Source organism: Periplaneta americana, chromosome 7 (genome assembly GCF_040183065.1).
Source record: "Periplaneta americana isolate PAMFEO1 chromosome 7, P.americana_PAMFEO1_priV1, whole genome shotgun sequence".
Taxonomy (NCBI): domain Eukaryota; kingdom Metazoa; phylum Arthropoda; class Insecta; order Blattodea; family Blattidae; genus Periplaneta; species Periplaneta americana.
The window spans coordinates 8251601-8264162 of NC_091123.1; the positions used below are offsets into that span (position 1 = coordinate 8251601).

General features: G+C 34.1%; 2 protein-coding genes across 6 annotated transcripts in view; both read right to left on the reverse strand.

The window, feature by feature from the left end:
* Positions 1-2902, reverse strand: part of whd (carnitine O-palmitoyltransferase whd) — an 86385-nt gene extending 83483 nt beyond the window's left edge. For 3 of the 5 annotated variants that reach the window (XM_069830211.1, XM_069830214.1, XM_069830208.1), the window contains exon 1: positions 2658-2902. The gene's annotated coding sequence lies outside the window, so the exon portion shown is untranslated. The remainder of the gene's footprint in view (positions 1-2657) is intronic. The other 2 variants (XM_069830210.1, XM_069830212.1) reach the window with 2 other exon arrangements.
* A 4724-nt stretch (positions 2903-7626) lies between these two features.
* Positions 7627-12377, reverse strand: veli (L27 and PDZ_signaling domain-containing protein veli). The gene is made up of 4 exons (XM_069830219.1): positions 12018-12377; positions 11886-11927; positions 11362-11720; positions 7627-9452 (listed from the first exon to the last, which is right to left on the reverse strand). Exons 1-4 carry the CDS (start codon positions 12052-12054, stop codon positions 9297-9299), a joined length of 594 nt encoding a protein of 197 aa, XP_069686320.1. The 5' UTR covers positions 12055-12377; the 3' UTR covers positions 7627-9296.
* Between the last annotated feature and the right edge of the window lie 185 nt (positions 12378-12562).

A 12562-nucleotide genomic window follows, 5' to 3' on the forward strand; every position in this document is an offset into this window, starting at 1 on the left:
CTCATTTATAGTGTAAAAAGCATGCACAATTGAACGCGTTTCATTCACTCTTGTATGCACTGCTTGAAGTTGAAAGAAAAGTTGAACTGCGTAGAATCACCTCTAGGTTATCTCGCATGTCATGTGGCAGGGTAGGCATTCACGGATGATGGCAACTCCAAGTACGCTCCGCTATTTCTTAATGCAACATTCCAAGAAAGTTTTCACACCTCTGTAGTTAGTATGGGCAGCTAACTTCACACGTTTGTGTATGGAGCAGGAGTAAATAGCCGACTAGCCGCACCTCAATGTAGCTTCATTGGTGTACACGCACCAGCTGGATTGACTATATCTTCTGGAGATACATATAATGTGTGCGCGCAACGAGGGGAGGTTCCGACATGAGTTCAGTGATAATTCCTTTGCCAGTAATGTTTTTGGATATTAACATATTCTTCCACTTCTTTAAAAGAATTTTCGTTCATTTCTTTATGGCTTATGATAGTGATTATAGTGTTGTAATGGTGCTGACAGTGACAGTGTTGGTGGTGATAATGATGATGGTGTTGTGATGGTGACAGTGACGATGTTGATGGTGATATTGACGGTTATAGAGATGTTTTGTGATGATGGTGGCAGTGAGAGTGTTAGTGGTGATATGACGGTGATAGTGATGGTGGTGACAGTAATGGTATTGATGATCTGATAGTGATAGTGATGGTGTTGTGATGGTGGTGATATGACTGTGGTTGTGATGGTGTTGGCAGTGACGATGTTAGTGGTGATATGACGGTGCTAGTGATGGCGTTGTGATGGTGGTGACAATAATGGTATTGGTGATATGATAGTGATAGTGATGGCGATGTGATGGTGGTGACAGTGATGGTGTTGGTGATGATATGACGGTGATAGTGATGATGTGATGGTGGTGACAGTGATGGTGTTGGTGATATGACGGTGATAGTGATGATGATGATGATGATGATGATGTGATGGTGGTGACAGTGACTGTGTTGGTGGTGATATGACGGTGAGTGTTGTTGTGATGGTGGTGACAGTGACGATATTGGTGGTGATGTGACGGTTATAATGATGGTGTTGTGATGGTGGTGACAGTGATGGTGTGATGGTGGTGATAGTGGATGTGGTGGCTGTGGTTTTGGTGGTGATAGTCGTAGTAAGATGTTGGCGAGGTACTGACAGACAGGGGTAGACAAATTTCGGGCGCCAGATCACCATGAAGCCTAAAAATTATTATTCATATGTGGCGCCTGAGTTTTGTTATCGAGTTCAAAATATTTTAATACTTCCATTTGTTTCATGTCGCTAATGTCAACAAAAGCGATAGTAGGAAGAAGTTAGAATGTAGAGTCATTACACTCTAATCTGTTTAATTAATTATAATAAGATTTAATATATTTTAGTAAATGTATCTTCATCTTAGCTCCAGTGGTTTTCTCTTTACACGTGTCAGTAAAATGTGGTTGCTACTGGAAAAAAAGAGGCTGGCGCCTGAAATTTTTGGAGTTTTATTTTGTCCCTGCTGAGAGTGGTAACTGTGATGAGATGTTTATTGTTTATGGTGATTGTGATGGCACGGTTATGATTATTGTTGTCGACAACAACGTTAGGTAATTAAGATGCTATACATCGTCATGAAATATCTTCTAATATCCATTAGAACGACAGGTTTTTTAATTATCCCTCATACTACCTTCATACTACAAAATATTAAGGCAATTGATATACCAAATTTATCCAGAAACGTTGGTAGATTTCAAACGCCAACCTGTGAAAATAATTACGTTACCGTACATCAAATTGTGCACTTCAGTTTTTGCAAGCAGTATTTCCCGCAGTTAAACTACCTATCGTGTTTTATCGTAAAATTAATCTCAACAGTAATATTCAGGTCAACTACGAACTTTACAGAACCACTATTGTAGGCCTAAATAAAATTATTTCATCTACTGAAAAAAAACAATAGTATCGTACCGGTAGTCATTTTTTATCTTCGTTAGTATACATATTTACATTTCCCGCTACAGAATACACATACGTAAACACTTCATTACTATTTAATGTTTTTACAAGAACTGTCAAATTAAATTTCTACACCACTGATTAAAAAAAGGGCGCATCGTTATGATCAATTGATAATTATTAAAATTAAGAGTATACTTAGGCCTAGTCAACGTTAAGTTTCGTAAAAAATATATACATAAGTTATATTATTCAATATTTTATTGTATATTGGTCTCTATGAAAACATAGAAATTCCAAACAGCAGATATAACCAAAATTTCCTTCGGTACATCGCAAAAATGTAGCTTAATTGTGCAAACATAATACATAAGTATAGAGAAGAGTTGGGCACCTGATTAATTATAAGATGGAATGTAAACAAGTAATTCCAAGAAAATGGAATCATAAACAACATCGCACTGTTTACGTCACATGTTGTCATCTGTCTGCATAACTCAAACAATAATGTTATTTTATAATAAACTACAAATAAACGTGTTACGATATCGGAAAAGAAACTATTACAGTTGACGCTAGTAGTATTAATTACGGCCGTTTAGTTGGAGGATTACAAGATACGATTCCAGTAAATCACACTGCATGCATTGACATAAATATTTATATTATTATCATTTTAAACAGGCGTTACTTACTTCTTGCACACTAGCAGTAGGTAAAAAAAAAAGTGTTAATATCTTAGCTATTTTACAGAGTTCAAACAGGAGCACACATACACAAATATGCTTCGTTATACGAACACAATAACACTTACTTCCTCGCGCTCATAAACTCACAAAAACAAACTGCTACAAGACTAGTCACAGACTATTTACCGTAACTTTCTACTTTCGTCGGCTGCACAAGACCATGTCGTAACGCCATTACTACAGTCTGTATGAAAAATTTGAGCATGCAAAACGCTTTCAGCGCACCATAATTACGAGCGGTTGTTTTCGAAACTATCTAAATACGTACAGGAATGTTGTAACACATGAATACTTCAACAATGAAGAACAATAATTACTAATTAGATTCTAAGCGGAGTATAACACAAGGAGGCATTGAGTATAGTATGATTACTACTCACAAACAACAATACCTGGACAAAACGTACAACACTTTGGTAATTTTTATATTAGGGTCATGAAAAATTTAGCTGTTTGGATTATCAATTTTTACAAAATATTCTGAATTTTGATTATGCATTAACCATTCACAATAAAACAGTATAAAAATCTTTGAAATTGTTGTAGTCAACTGTCCAAAGACAGGTCTGAACCTCACAAGTGATACCACAAAGGTATCACTTACGAGTCAACTAGGCCAGGAGATAATGGGGTAAGGGTGGCCAGTTCCTTTCCCCCCCCTCCATTACATACATCACCGACTAGCTATATATTAATTACACTATCACTGAAATTATGGAATTTAATTAAAATGTTTTGACACTTTTGTAGTGAAATATTAATTATTATTCAATTGCAATGAATTTGAGTTTTGAAAAGTAATGAATTTAATAAATATGTTTATACTTACAAGAATGAAGAAGTCTCTATAATTAAGAGAACTTTGTCTAATACCTATAGTGAGGAAATACAACCCAGAACTACATTACAATTCCCAGCATACAAACATGAAATGTGCAAATTTTGTTCATTGATACCAATACCACTGTTTATAACATGAAAGGAGAACTTTTTTGTATTACTTTTAATGGTGATTTATGTGAAAATATATTTTACAGAGAAATCATAAAATAATCAGAAAATATATATTTTGCAGAAAAATTATGAAAATCAGAAAACGTAACATGTACCGGTAATACATTTTTCTCTTTGAAAATTAAGTTAACTTTACCTTCGTAACTACTTGACATCATAGCTCACCTTACAGCACAATAATCAATAACCACAATTTTAATTAAATACGCCTTTACTTTCAAATTTTTGTTCATTATCAGTTATTGTAACAAAGTAGGAGTTAAGTTACAATAAATAAAAAAGAATACTGTATTGGTAATGAATTTTTAAATGTTACAAAAGATTATAACCATGAGATGGAATTGGTAATTGTAATTTGAAATAAAGTTAATATTACTGGAAGGAGCAGGTATAGTTATATATAATTACCGATATAGTTATAGTTATAAATATCGCTACTGGTAGGATATTACAGTAGAACCCCGATTATCCATCACTCTATTAACCGATTGGCGGATTATCCGACTGTCTTTCTCTCGCTCTTTTTTTTTTTTGCTACAGAAACATATGAAGTAGATTCTATTGTACGTTATAGTAGTATAGGCCTATGTTTTTTTTCTATAATGTGTTATTACAAGCATTTACACTTACACAGTTTGGTGCACTGTTCGAGTTGCCGTACTCTATAACTTGTATATAAAATGTATTCCATGAATGTCAAAAGAAACGTGTTGTGCTAAGTATCGAACAAAATGCAAATAATTAAGTGGTTTGGGTCATCTCGCATCAGAATATGAGATTGATGTTACAACTGTGAGCAATTGAATAAAAATAAAAGATAAAGTGTATACAGTATGTAAATCTACAACATGAGACCTCTACTGTTTATATTTTTCCACTGACAGCCATTACAAGGAGTTTTGTTACCCATTAAAACTACGTCGTTGACAACCGAATTTAAATTAATGAACTTCTGACTCAGTACCAAGCGTGTTAAACACAAGACCACGGAGGAAATGACGAAAATTCAAGTGTTATTCACTTAATTTACGAAAATATTTTATGGTACAGATTGTCCGATTTTTTCGATTAATCGTTCCGGCAACCCCCTTCATTACCCTGGATAATAGAGGTTCTACTGTATATTTATGTTAAATGTTTTTATTATTTAATCCTACATTCTGGAGCAATAACTTTGATTAAAGTCTATGAAATGAATAAATGTCATATTCTCAGATAATAAAGGCTGTAAACAATATAAATATTGGTAATTTTGTAAATAAGTCGATTTAGAAACATATTTTTATTTAAAATCAACCAATGTAGTATTCCATATTACAAAATACAAGATGAAATACTTAAGAATTACTACTGTTTTCTCATTTTTCATGTCTTAGTCGTCAAAAATTTCTGCTTAACTTCCTGCTGTTGTGTTCCTTATGTCATTGTTCTTATTGTAGTTATTAACAGGAGTAATAGGCAACCGTTTGATTTGCATGGCCAAGATTAATGCTATGAAATTACCTAATGTTGTAGCCTCATTACATGGACATGAGTGGAATTTTCTAATATTCAAGTAAATGACAAAGTTAATATGCATAAGACAATACAATAAAATAAGCACTCTCAGACACAAGTATCTAACATGCACAGTTTGTCTCAAGTCTGAATATTTGTTATATAAACTAACATTTTGTTGAACCAGATTTAGTAAATGATCAGGTATTTAAGAAAATTTGAATTATGTTAAAATCAATAATAATAATAATAATAATAATAATAATAATAATAATAATACTGATAATAATAATGTGTTTGTTTGGTTTTTCTAGTATTGTAGATTTGTATGATGGGTGAAGAGGTGGTCCATTGCAACAACCCTCTACGTGGAAGACCCAGTGATTTATGTTCGAGCATTTATTTCCCTAGTCTCTGAAGAAGGCGACCAACTAACATCAGATAGAGCAAAGTTCCATGCTCTATGCAGACTTCGATTTAGTTCTGGATTTACATATAGGCTACGGTATGTCTGGAAGTTTATTATTATTATTTTGGAGAACGTAATATATATCTTTTTACGTGTTAAATTTTATGTTACCTTGTTAACATGTTTCGGCCTGCTACTGGCCATCATCAGAACTGGTTGTTGCTGGTCTTGGTGCCTTTTTCCTGTGGGGGTGTGTTTATGTAGTGTAATGTGGAGTCAAAAAGTGTGTGTGTTCTGAAATTGAGTTGTGTGTTGAGAATTTCATTTAGATGTGTTTTTGTATATTTCGTGTAATCAAGATTTATTATTATTATTATTATTATTACAAAGAAGAAAGAAATCAGCTGACAAATTGACAATATATAGCTTTAAATTTATTGTAATCATTATCAATAACCAATAGTAACAAAATGACATATCACATGGAATATTAATCACATCTGACTTGCATAGTTTCCCCCCTCCTCCTCTTTCTCTATGCTCCAAGACTGCAACTTACTCCACATAATAATAATAATAATAATAATAATAATAATAATAATGTAATATAGTGACTAGAGTGCTGGACATATAACCCTGTGAAATTGACTGCAATTTTCAGTTCTGATTTCATTAAATGTGTCACGCTCCTGTTTAAAACATGTGTCTACTTAGCTACTCTCCATAAGAGAAAACACTGTCTGTATGGACATTACTGCCTAACATGCTTAGAACAAAACTCACCTGTCTTTCCAAATTTGTAACGAACGTCACTGTTCGTTAACAGAAAACCACAATTTAGAGTTAGTGTGTACTCAATGTTGGTTGCTTAACGGTTGTCAGCCCACTTTGAGGTCTGTGGATGTAGAGGGAAAAATTGGATCAGTGTCTGGTAAAGTTCCCAGGTAGCTCAGTTCGTAGAGCATTGGTATGTTTAACCAAGGTCCCGGGTTCAATACCAGATCCCGGAACAATTTTTCCCTCGAAATTATTCAAATCAACTTTACAGGGAGTTAAAGCTGAAAGCTTGATTTGCACCATGCTTAATGAGTTAACCATTTCTAAATGGAGTACAGCATTTTTAGTTACATTATGGGTTAAGTGTTACATGAGTAGGCCTACACCATAGATTACAGCACTTATTATAAAAGTGACCGGGGATTCATCAAATCCAAGTAATTGTGCGTGAAAATTTTATGCTGTGTTCGTAATTGTTATTGTGAGTATTGTAGGATTCGAAATCAAATTTTGATTTTGATTCCCCCCCCCCCCCCATTTCTGTCTTTATATTTCCCGCTTTTAAATTTAATAAAACAGAACTTTCTCGTTAATTACTTCCTCATTCCATAAGCTTCTTCTCGAGACAACAATGTGCTTGATAGTTGGAACAATTCACACATCAATATGACGTCAATGAGTCGTTCGGAATTGTAATGAATAATATATTACAGAGAATTGGATTAATTTAGAAATGAATACCACAATTAAGTACTTCAGAATTAGACTATGTTAAATTAACTATTTCTGTCGTTATACTCCACACATTTCTTAATCACTCCTGTTTGTGTGCGAATAATAATCTTTTATTAAATTAAAATGAAGCTGGATATTTCCATTTAAGTTTTGCATTTAGGTTAAAATATGAATTCATTATGTCACATTCCTTTGTTTCCTCTTTATGCTTTATCATGGCTGGCTGGATTCGAGACTACTTTGTTTTAAACATATAATTTCAGGCATCCAACCCTACAGTAATTAATGACCACCATATTAACAAAATTGACCATATTTAAAAAATGTTAAGGGTATAAACGTTGTATGTTAAAATATTTACGTACATTACTGTGCTAGGAAACAAGTAGGAAAACTGGCCATTAAACCAACGATGAAATTTCTGAACCGTAGTATGTTTTATATGTAATTAAAAATAAACAATCCAATTTATACACAAATAACTTCAAAATATAAACCAGTAACTTTATTTGTTATTTATTACAATACTGTCTACATTTTCCTCGTTCTATATTATTCACGCTATGTATAATATCCAACTTTGGTTTCTTTATTATTCAATATCTTCATTCTTGTGATGCACTATTTTCAACAGATATGGATAGAAAGATACAGGCAAAAAGACAAAAGACAATCATCTGTTATCAGAGTCACAACTAAATCACACATCAGCACTGAAAAATCTTTCAGACGTAGAGAACAATCTTACACATTAGAGATGGGATGATTATAGAATTTCAGGCATCTGTCAAGTATTTAATACTCTGTATCAATACACAACTTGAAGATATAATACTTAATAATACTTCTTAAATAACCCTTCAGTGAATATGGTAGAAACAAGTCAAAATATGAACTGGAAGGGATGATTTAAAACAGAATTAAAACGAAATGCAATCCATTTAGAAAAGCGGTTCTTGTATAGGTTTACATATAGTTAACACTGAGTTTTGGTATGTTTGAGGGGAGAAGAAAATGTAAACAAGATTAAAATCAAAGCAGTCTATGAATGGGAGAAAAACGGACACAAAACAAATAGGGAATAATAAATTCAATATAAGACTCAAAACAAGATTGACACACTATTTCTTCCATGAATACATTTGATCAAAATTCTGTCTCTTGGTTATTATAATTTATATAAGTAACAATATACGATATTCCAAACAATTATGCACACATACATACACACACACACACACACACACAGATATATACTGTATAAGTTTGTAGTGAAATATTTTGTATGTTTTCAGAATATGAATGAGATAAATTTAGTAAAATTCAAAATTTAAATACACAAAATTATTTAAATTAGATACATGTATCTCTAAGGACATTGAAACAATAGACTCAGAATGAAATTCCTTCCAGCAAAGGAATTTAGGGTTCAGTGAAGTGGACCAAGTCCATAAGACCTCAATTTGAGAAGAATGAGTGACTACAAATCTTTAGTATTTTTGAGAACATATGTAAGTTTGGGAGAATCATTGAAAGTAAAGACTTGGTTCTCTTCTACACTGAAATTTCAGAACTCCTTTCCTTATGGTCGACAGGTCTCAAGTCTTGTGATGCAGTATGAGTGACGTGAGATGCTGAAATATAGTATGAGAATGTTTGTGGTCATATACAATACGGAGTATGCAACAGATTAGATGAGAACTGTCGTGTTCCTTAGCAGTAGGCCACTAAGCTCCCAAAGCTAACCTAGCCTAACCTGAACTACGAAAAGTAATATACTTGCAGCAAAACCAATTATTTAAACGTTTAAATACAGTCCCTGAACATAACTACGAAAATGCTTACCAGTATACACGTTTATTTTGTGATACAAAATAGCATGCATTGTTATTTCATGATGCAAAAAGAAACAAAAAATATGACACAAGTAACAGTCGACCAAAAGGAAAAGGAAGCTATTATTATAATAGTCATCAACATCCCATCCCTATTGTTTATTCATTTTGTTACATTACATACAAAGGGGATAAGTTCAAAGATATGATATCGAGTTTGGAAGGGTTGAACATGTAGAAATAGCTGCCTCTTGCTATATGACAGTACAATACACTTGGAGATCTATGAAGCCAACTGAACATAACAGAACAGCACCTCTACTGAAACTGCCTCCTTCTTGCAGCCCGCTGCTTGTCAAACCTCATCTCCATCTCCTCCAGCACTTTGGGTGTGTAACGTACTACCAGCTTTACAGATCCCTGTGCCTGCTTCAGTAACTCCACTGCCTTCTCGTGGTTCTCACCCTCCACAGACTGCCGAGAAAAAAAAGAAAGCATACTCAAGCTTAAAAGAATGTTTACTTTGCTAATAACAGACATCGGATTAAACCTAAGAACTGCCAAATAACTGACACTAAGTTAAAGATCTGAAAAATTGCTTTACATTTACAATACATATAGTGTTTTTCTGGGTATAAGACATAGGAATTTAACACTGCCATAAGGAACCTATGTATAAAAACAATGAAATAACATAATCAGTGGACATTGTTCGGAAGGGTCTACTGGAGAATACAATACCGAACTTTACGTTTTTTGGTAAACTGAGAGTTTTCGGAAGACTGAGAATCAGTGACAGGTTAGGTTAGGTTAGGTTAGTTGAGGTTTTGGTATGCCTTGCAAATATAATTATTATATTACGCCATCGCCACCATCTCTGTTTCATCGGTAGGGTGTAACATGGCTGTAGCGTGTTCTTCAGTAATCCCATTAAAAATTATCAGGCTTTGACAAATTGTAAAACAAGAGAACATCTGGCTTTGTCAAAGCCTGCTAATTTCTAAACATCACCCATTGATTATGTTATTTCTTCGTTGTTTTTATACATAGATTTCTTATGGTAATGGTAAATCCCTATGTCCTATACTACCCAGAAAAAACCAAACGGTAGGTCCCCTCTCTCTCTCTATATATATATATATATATATATTATATATATATTGCCAGACTGAGTAGGAGATGAATAAACTCACAGTAGGCCTAGGTTTAATTTATCCTTCAGTATCAGTCCCAATTCCCTGAACATATAAGTAAACATAATAGCCTAATGCAAACAGAAACATAAGAAAGAAAATTTGAGCATGCAGAAAGAAAAACGTATACACAAGAAAAACAAATTTCTTTACATAGCCTACAGTTGCCAAGTAACACATTTCACTTAGAATCTGTCATGAAGTGTGGGAACTAATTCTGATATTGCAAGCAGGTTCTGCAGTGTTGTTCAACACAATTTATGTAAAAATCGCTAAACTCAAGAATACAGATAAGCAAACTGTACATTCTAGCATTAGTGACTATGCTGTGTCGAGCCTCGGATGAAAGGAGAGAAAAAACAAGTAAAGATTAGTAAAGAATATACTCTATGCAACGTAGTCCGAAAAATTATCCCTGGGCCAAAGACTTCGGCTTGCTTAATAGACTGTTGCAAAATATAAAGTTGAAATGAGTAACATGTCTGATCAGTGAATAGACGAGCATTTTCGCTGGACCAAAAGTTGTACTCTCCCTTGCATAAAAAAAAAAAGACAGCGAATGAATGGCAAATGTTTTCCCTGGAATGATTGCTTCACGAACTTCTCTGTACAGTTGGCCTTCATTTCTCGGAACATTACGGCATGGTTTTTAGCTACTTATACCTGTATTCTGGAGTCATTCCACAACAATGGCTCCTATATTTTCATGTTATTGCTATAGCTCACGTAGTTACTGAGACAGAACACTATTTATCCCACAGTTTTTGTAAACTCCCATTTTAAGGATATTTACAGTTCTAAATCTTTTAATTAAGAAATAATGTCATTATTGGATAATAACTACTTTGAAAATCACATTTAACTTAGGTAAATTTTATCAGTATTCTTAACATTTACACTTTGTTTAGTCCCACTACTTATTTTTGATACTTCAAAAAAGTGAAATTATTGTCTCATTTTAAATTCCCATGACCATAAATAAAAATACAATCATATATGACCACAACAATTTTCATATTATTAGATTATATTATGCGAAGTGACATGATTTGTCAGTTCCTAGCAGTGAAAAAAGTGGTAGGCTATATTGGATTATGGTGTTAAAGAAATGATAAGCGAAGCGATAAGTTATTGGCCACTTGCCGGCCCATGTAAAACAACATCATTTTTTAACCCTCCTAAAGACTCACCACACCGTTTACAGAGAGTAACTGATCGCCCCTCTTCAAGCCCCCGTGTCGGTCCGCCACTCCTCCTGGAATTATGCGAGATATGTAGATGGGCGAGTTCTGCTCCTTGCCGCCCATCACATTGAAGCCCAGGCCCTCTTCGGTCTTCGGAAGCTCTACCACCCTAGGATGTGCGTGTCCTTCACTTGCCGCAAACGCAGCAACTGTCGCTTTGGCTGTGGCTGAGGCCCGTATATCCTGAGACCCTTGGATGTCCACTGTCTCATAAACATGTTCGTAAACTTCACGCACTGCGTTAAGAAAATCACTCTGCAGAACCTTCTGGAGAGCGGCCAACTTTGTAGCTGGTACTTCCCCACCTACATATCAGAGTTAAAAATAATTTAGCGCAATGTTGGGTGAGAGGTCACTGTTGAAAATTAGGCTACATTGTGAGGTTAAACTTCCATCAATACGGAATTCATATATAAACTACTTCATATCAAATATAGTTACATCTCACATTAATACTCAAAACAACTTACTCTTTTGCAATTTCTCCAGTAATTCGATTGCTCTCTTAACATCTGTTGAGATAAAATCAGCATTATTATTTTTGTGAAGAAATATGACAGTTACGTAGTAACAAATTCATGCGTATGGGTATATACGATTACCTCTAGCCAAGGTTAATGGTTCACCAACAGCTGCCATTGTCTCACAGTTACGTGTAAATGTTTCTGGGTCTTTTAGCGAAGTAATGAAGTTTAATAAATTAATTAATGCACAATTCTTACGCCCAACCCCATGAACTTCTATTGTTTATATTACGCTTTCCATAGTTAACATTAGATGGCAGCACCATTCGACGAATGACTGGTATGACACATTAAAGAGACCCATTGTGGTGAAGGAGATTGAGCGCTCCCTCTACCTCTGATTAATGAATCGTCAAGTATTATGAACAAATGAAAATTTTAATAATGTAACAAATGACTGACTGAACAATACCACGTCTGCCATGCATTAGAATAATATGAAAAGGAAGTAGAATAAAACTAAATGTAAAGAAGGAAGTAGCTAAAGAGCCACCAAAAGAACAGAAGCAGAAGAAAAGATAAAGAAAGAAACGAACTAAACACCATTTTTTATTTAAAAAACGTCAAAATATTCGTTATCAGTAAAATTACTAGCACTAAAAAATTTCAGATAGTTAAAAAAA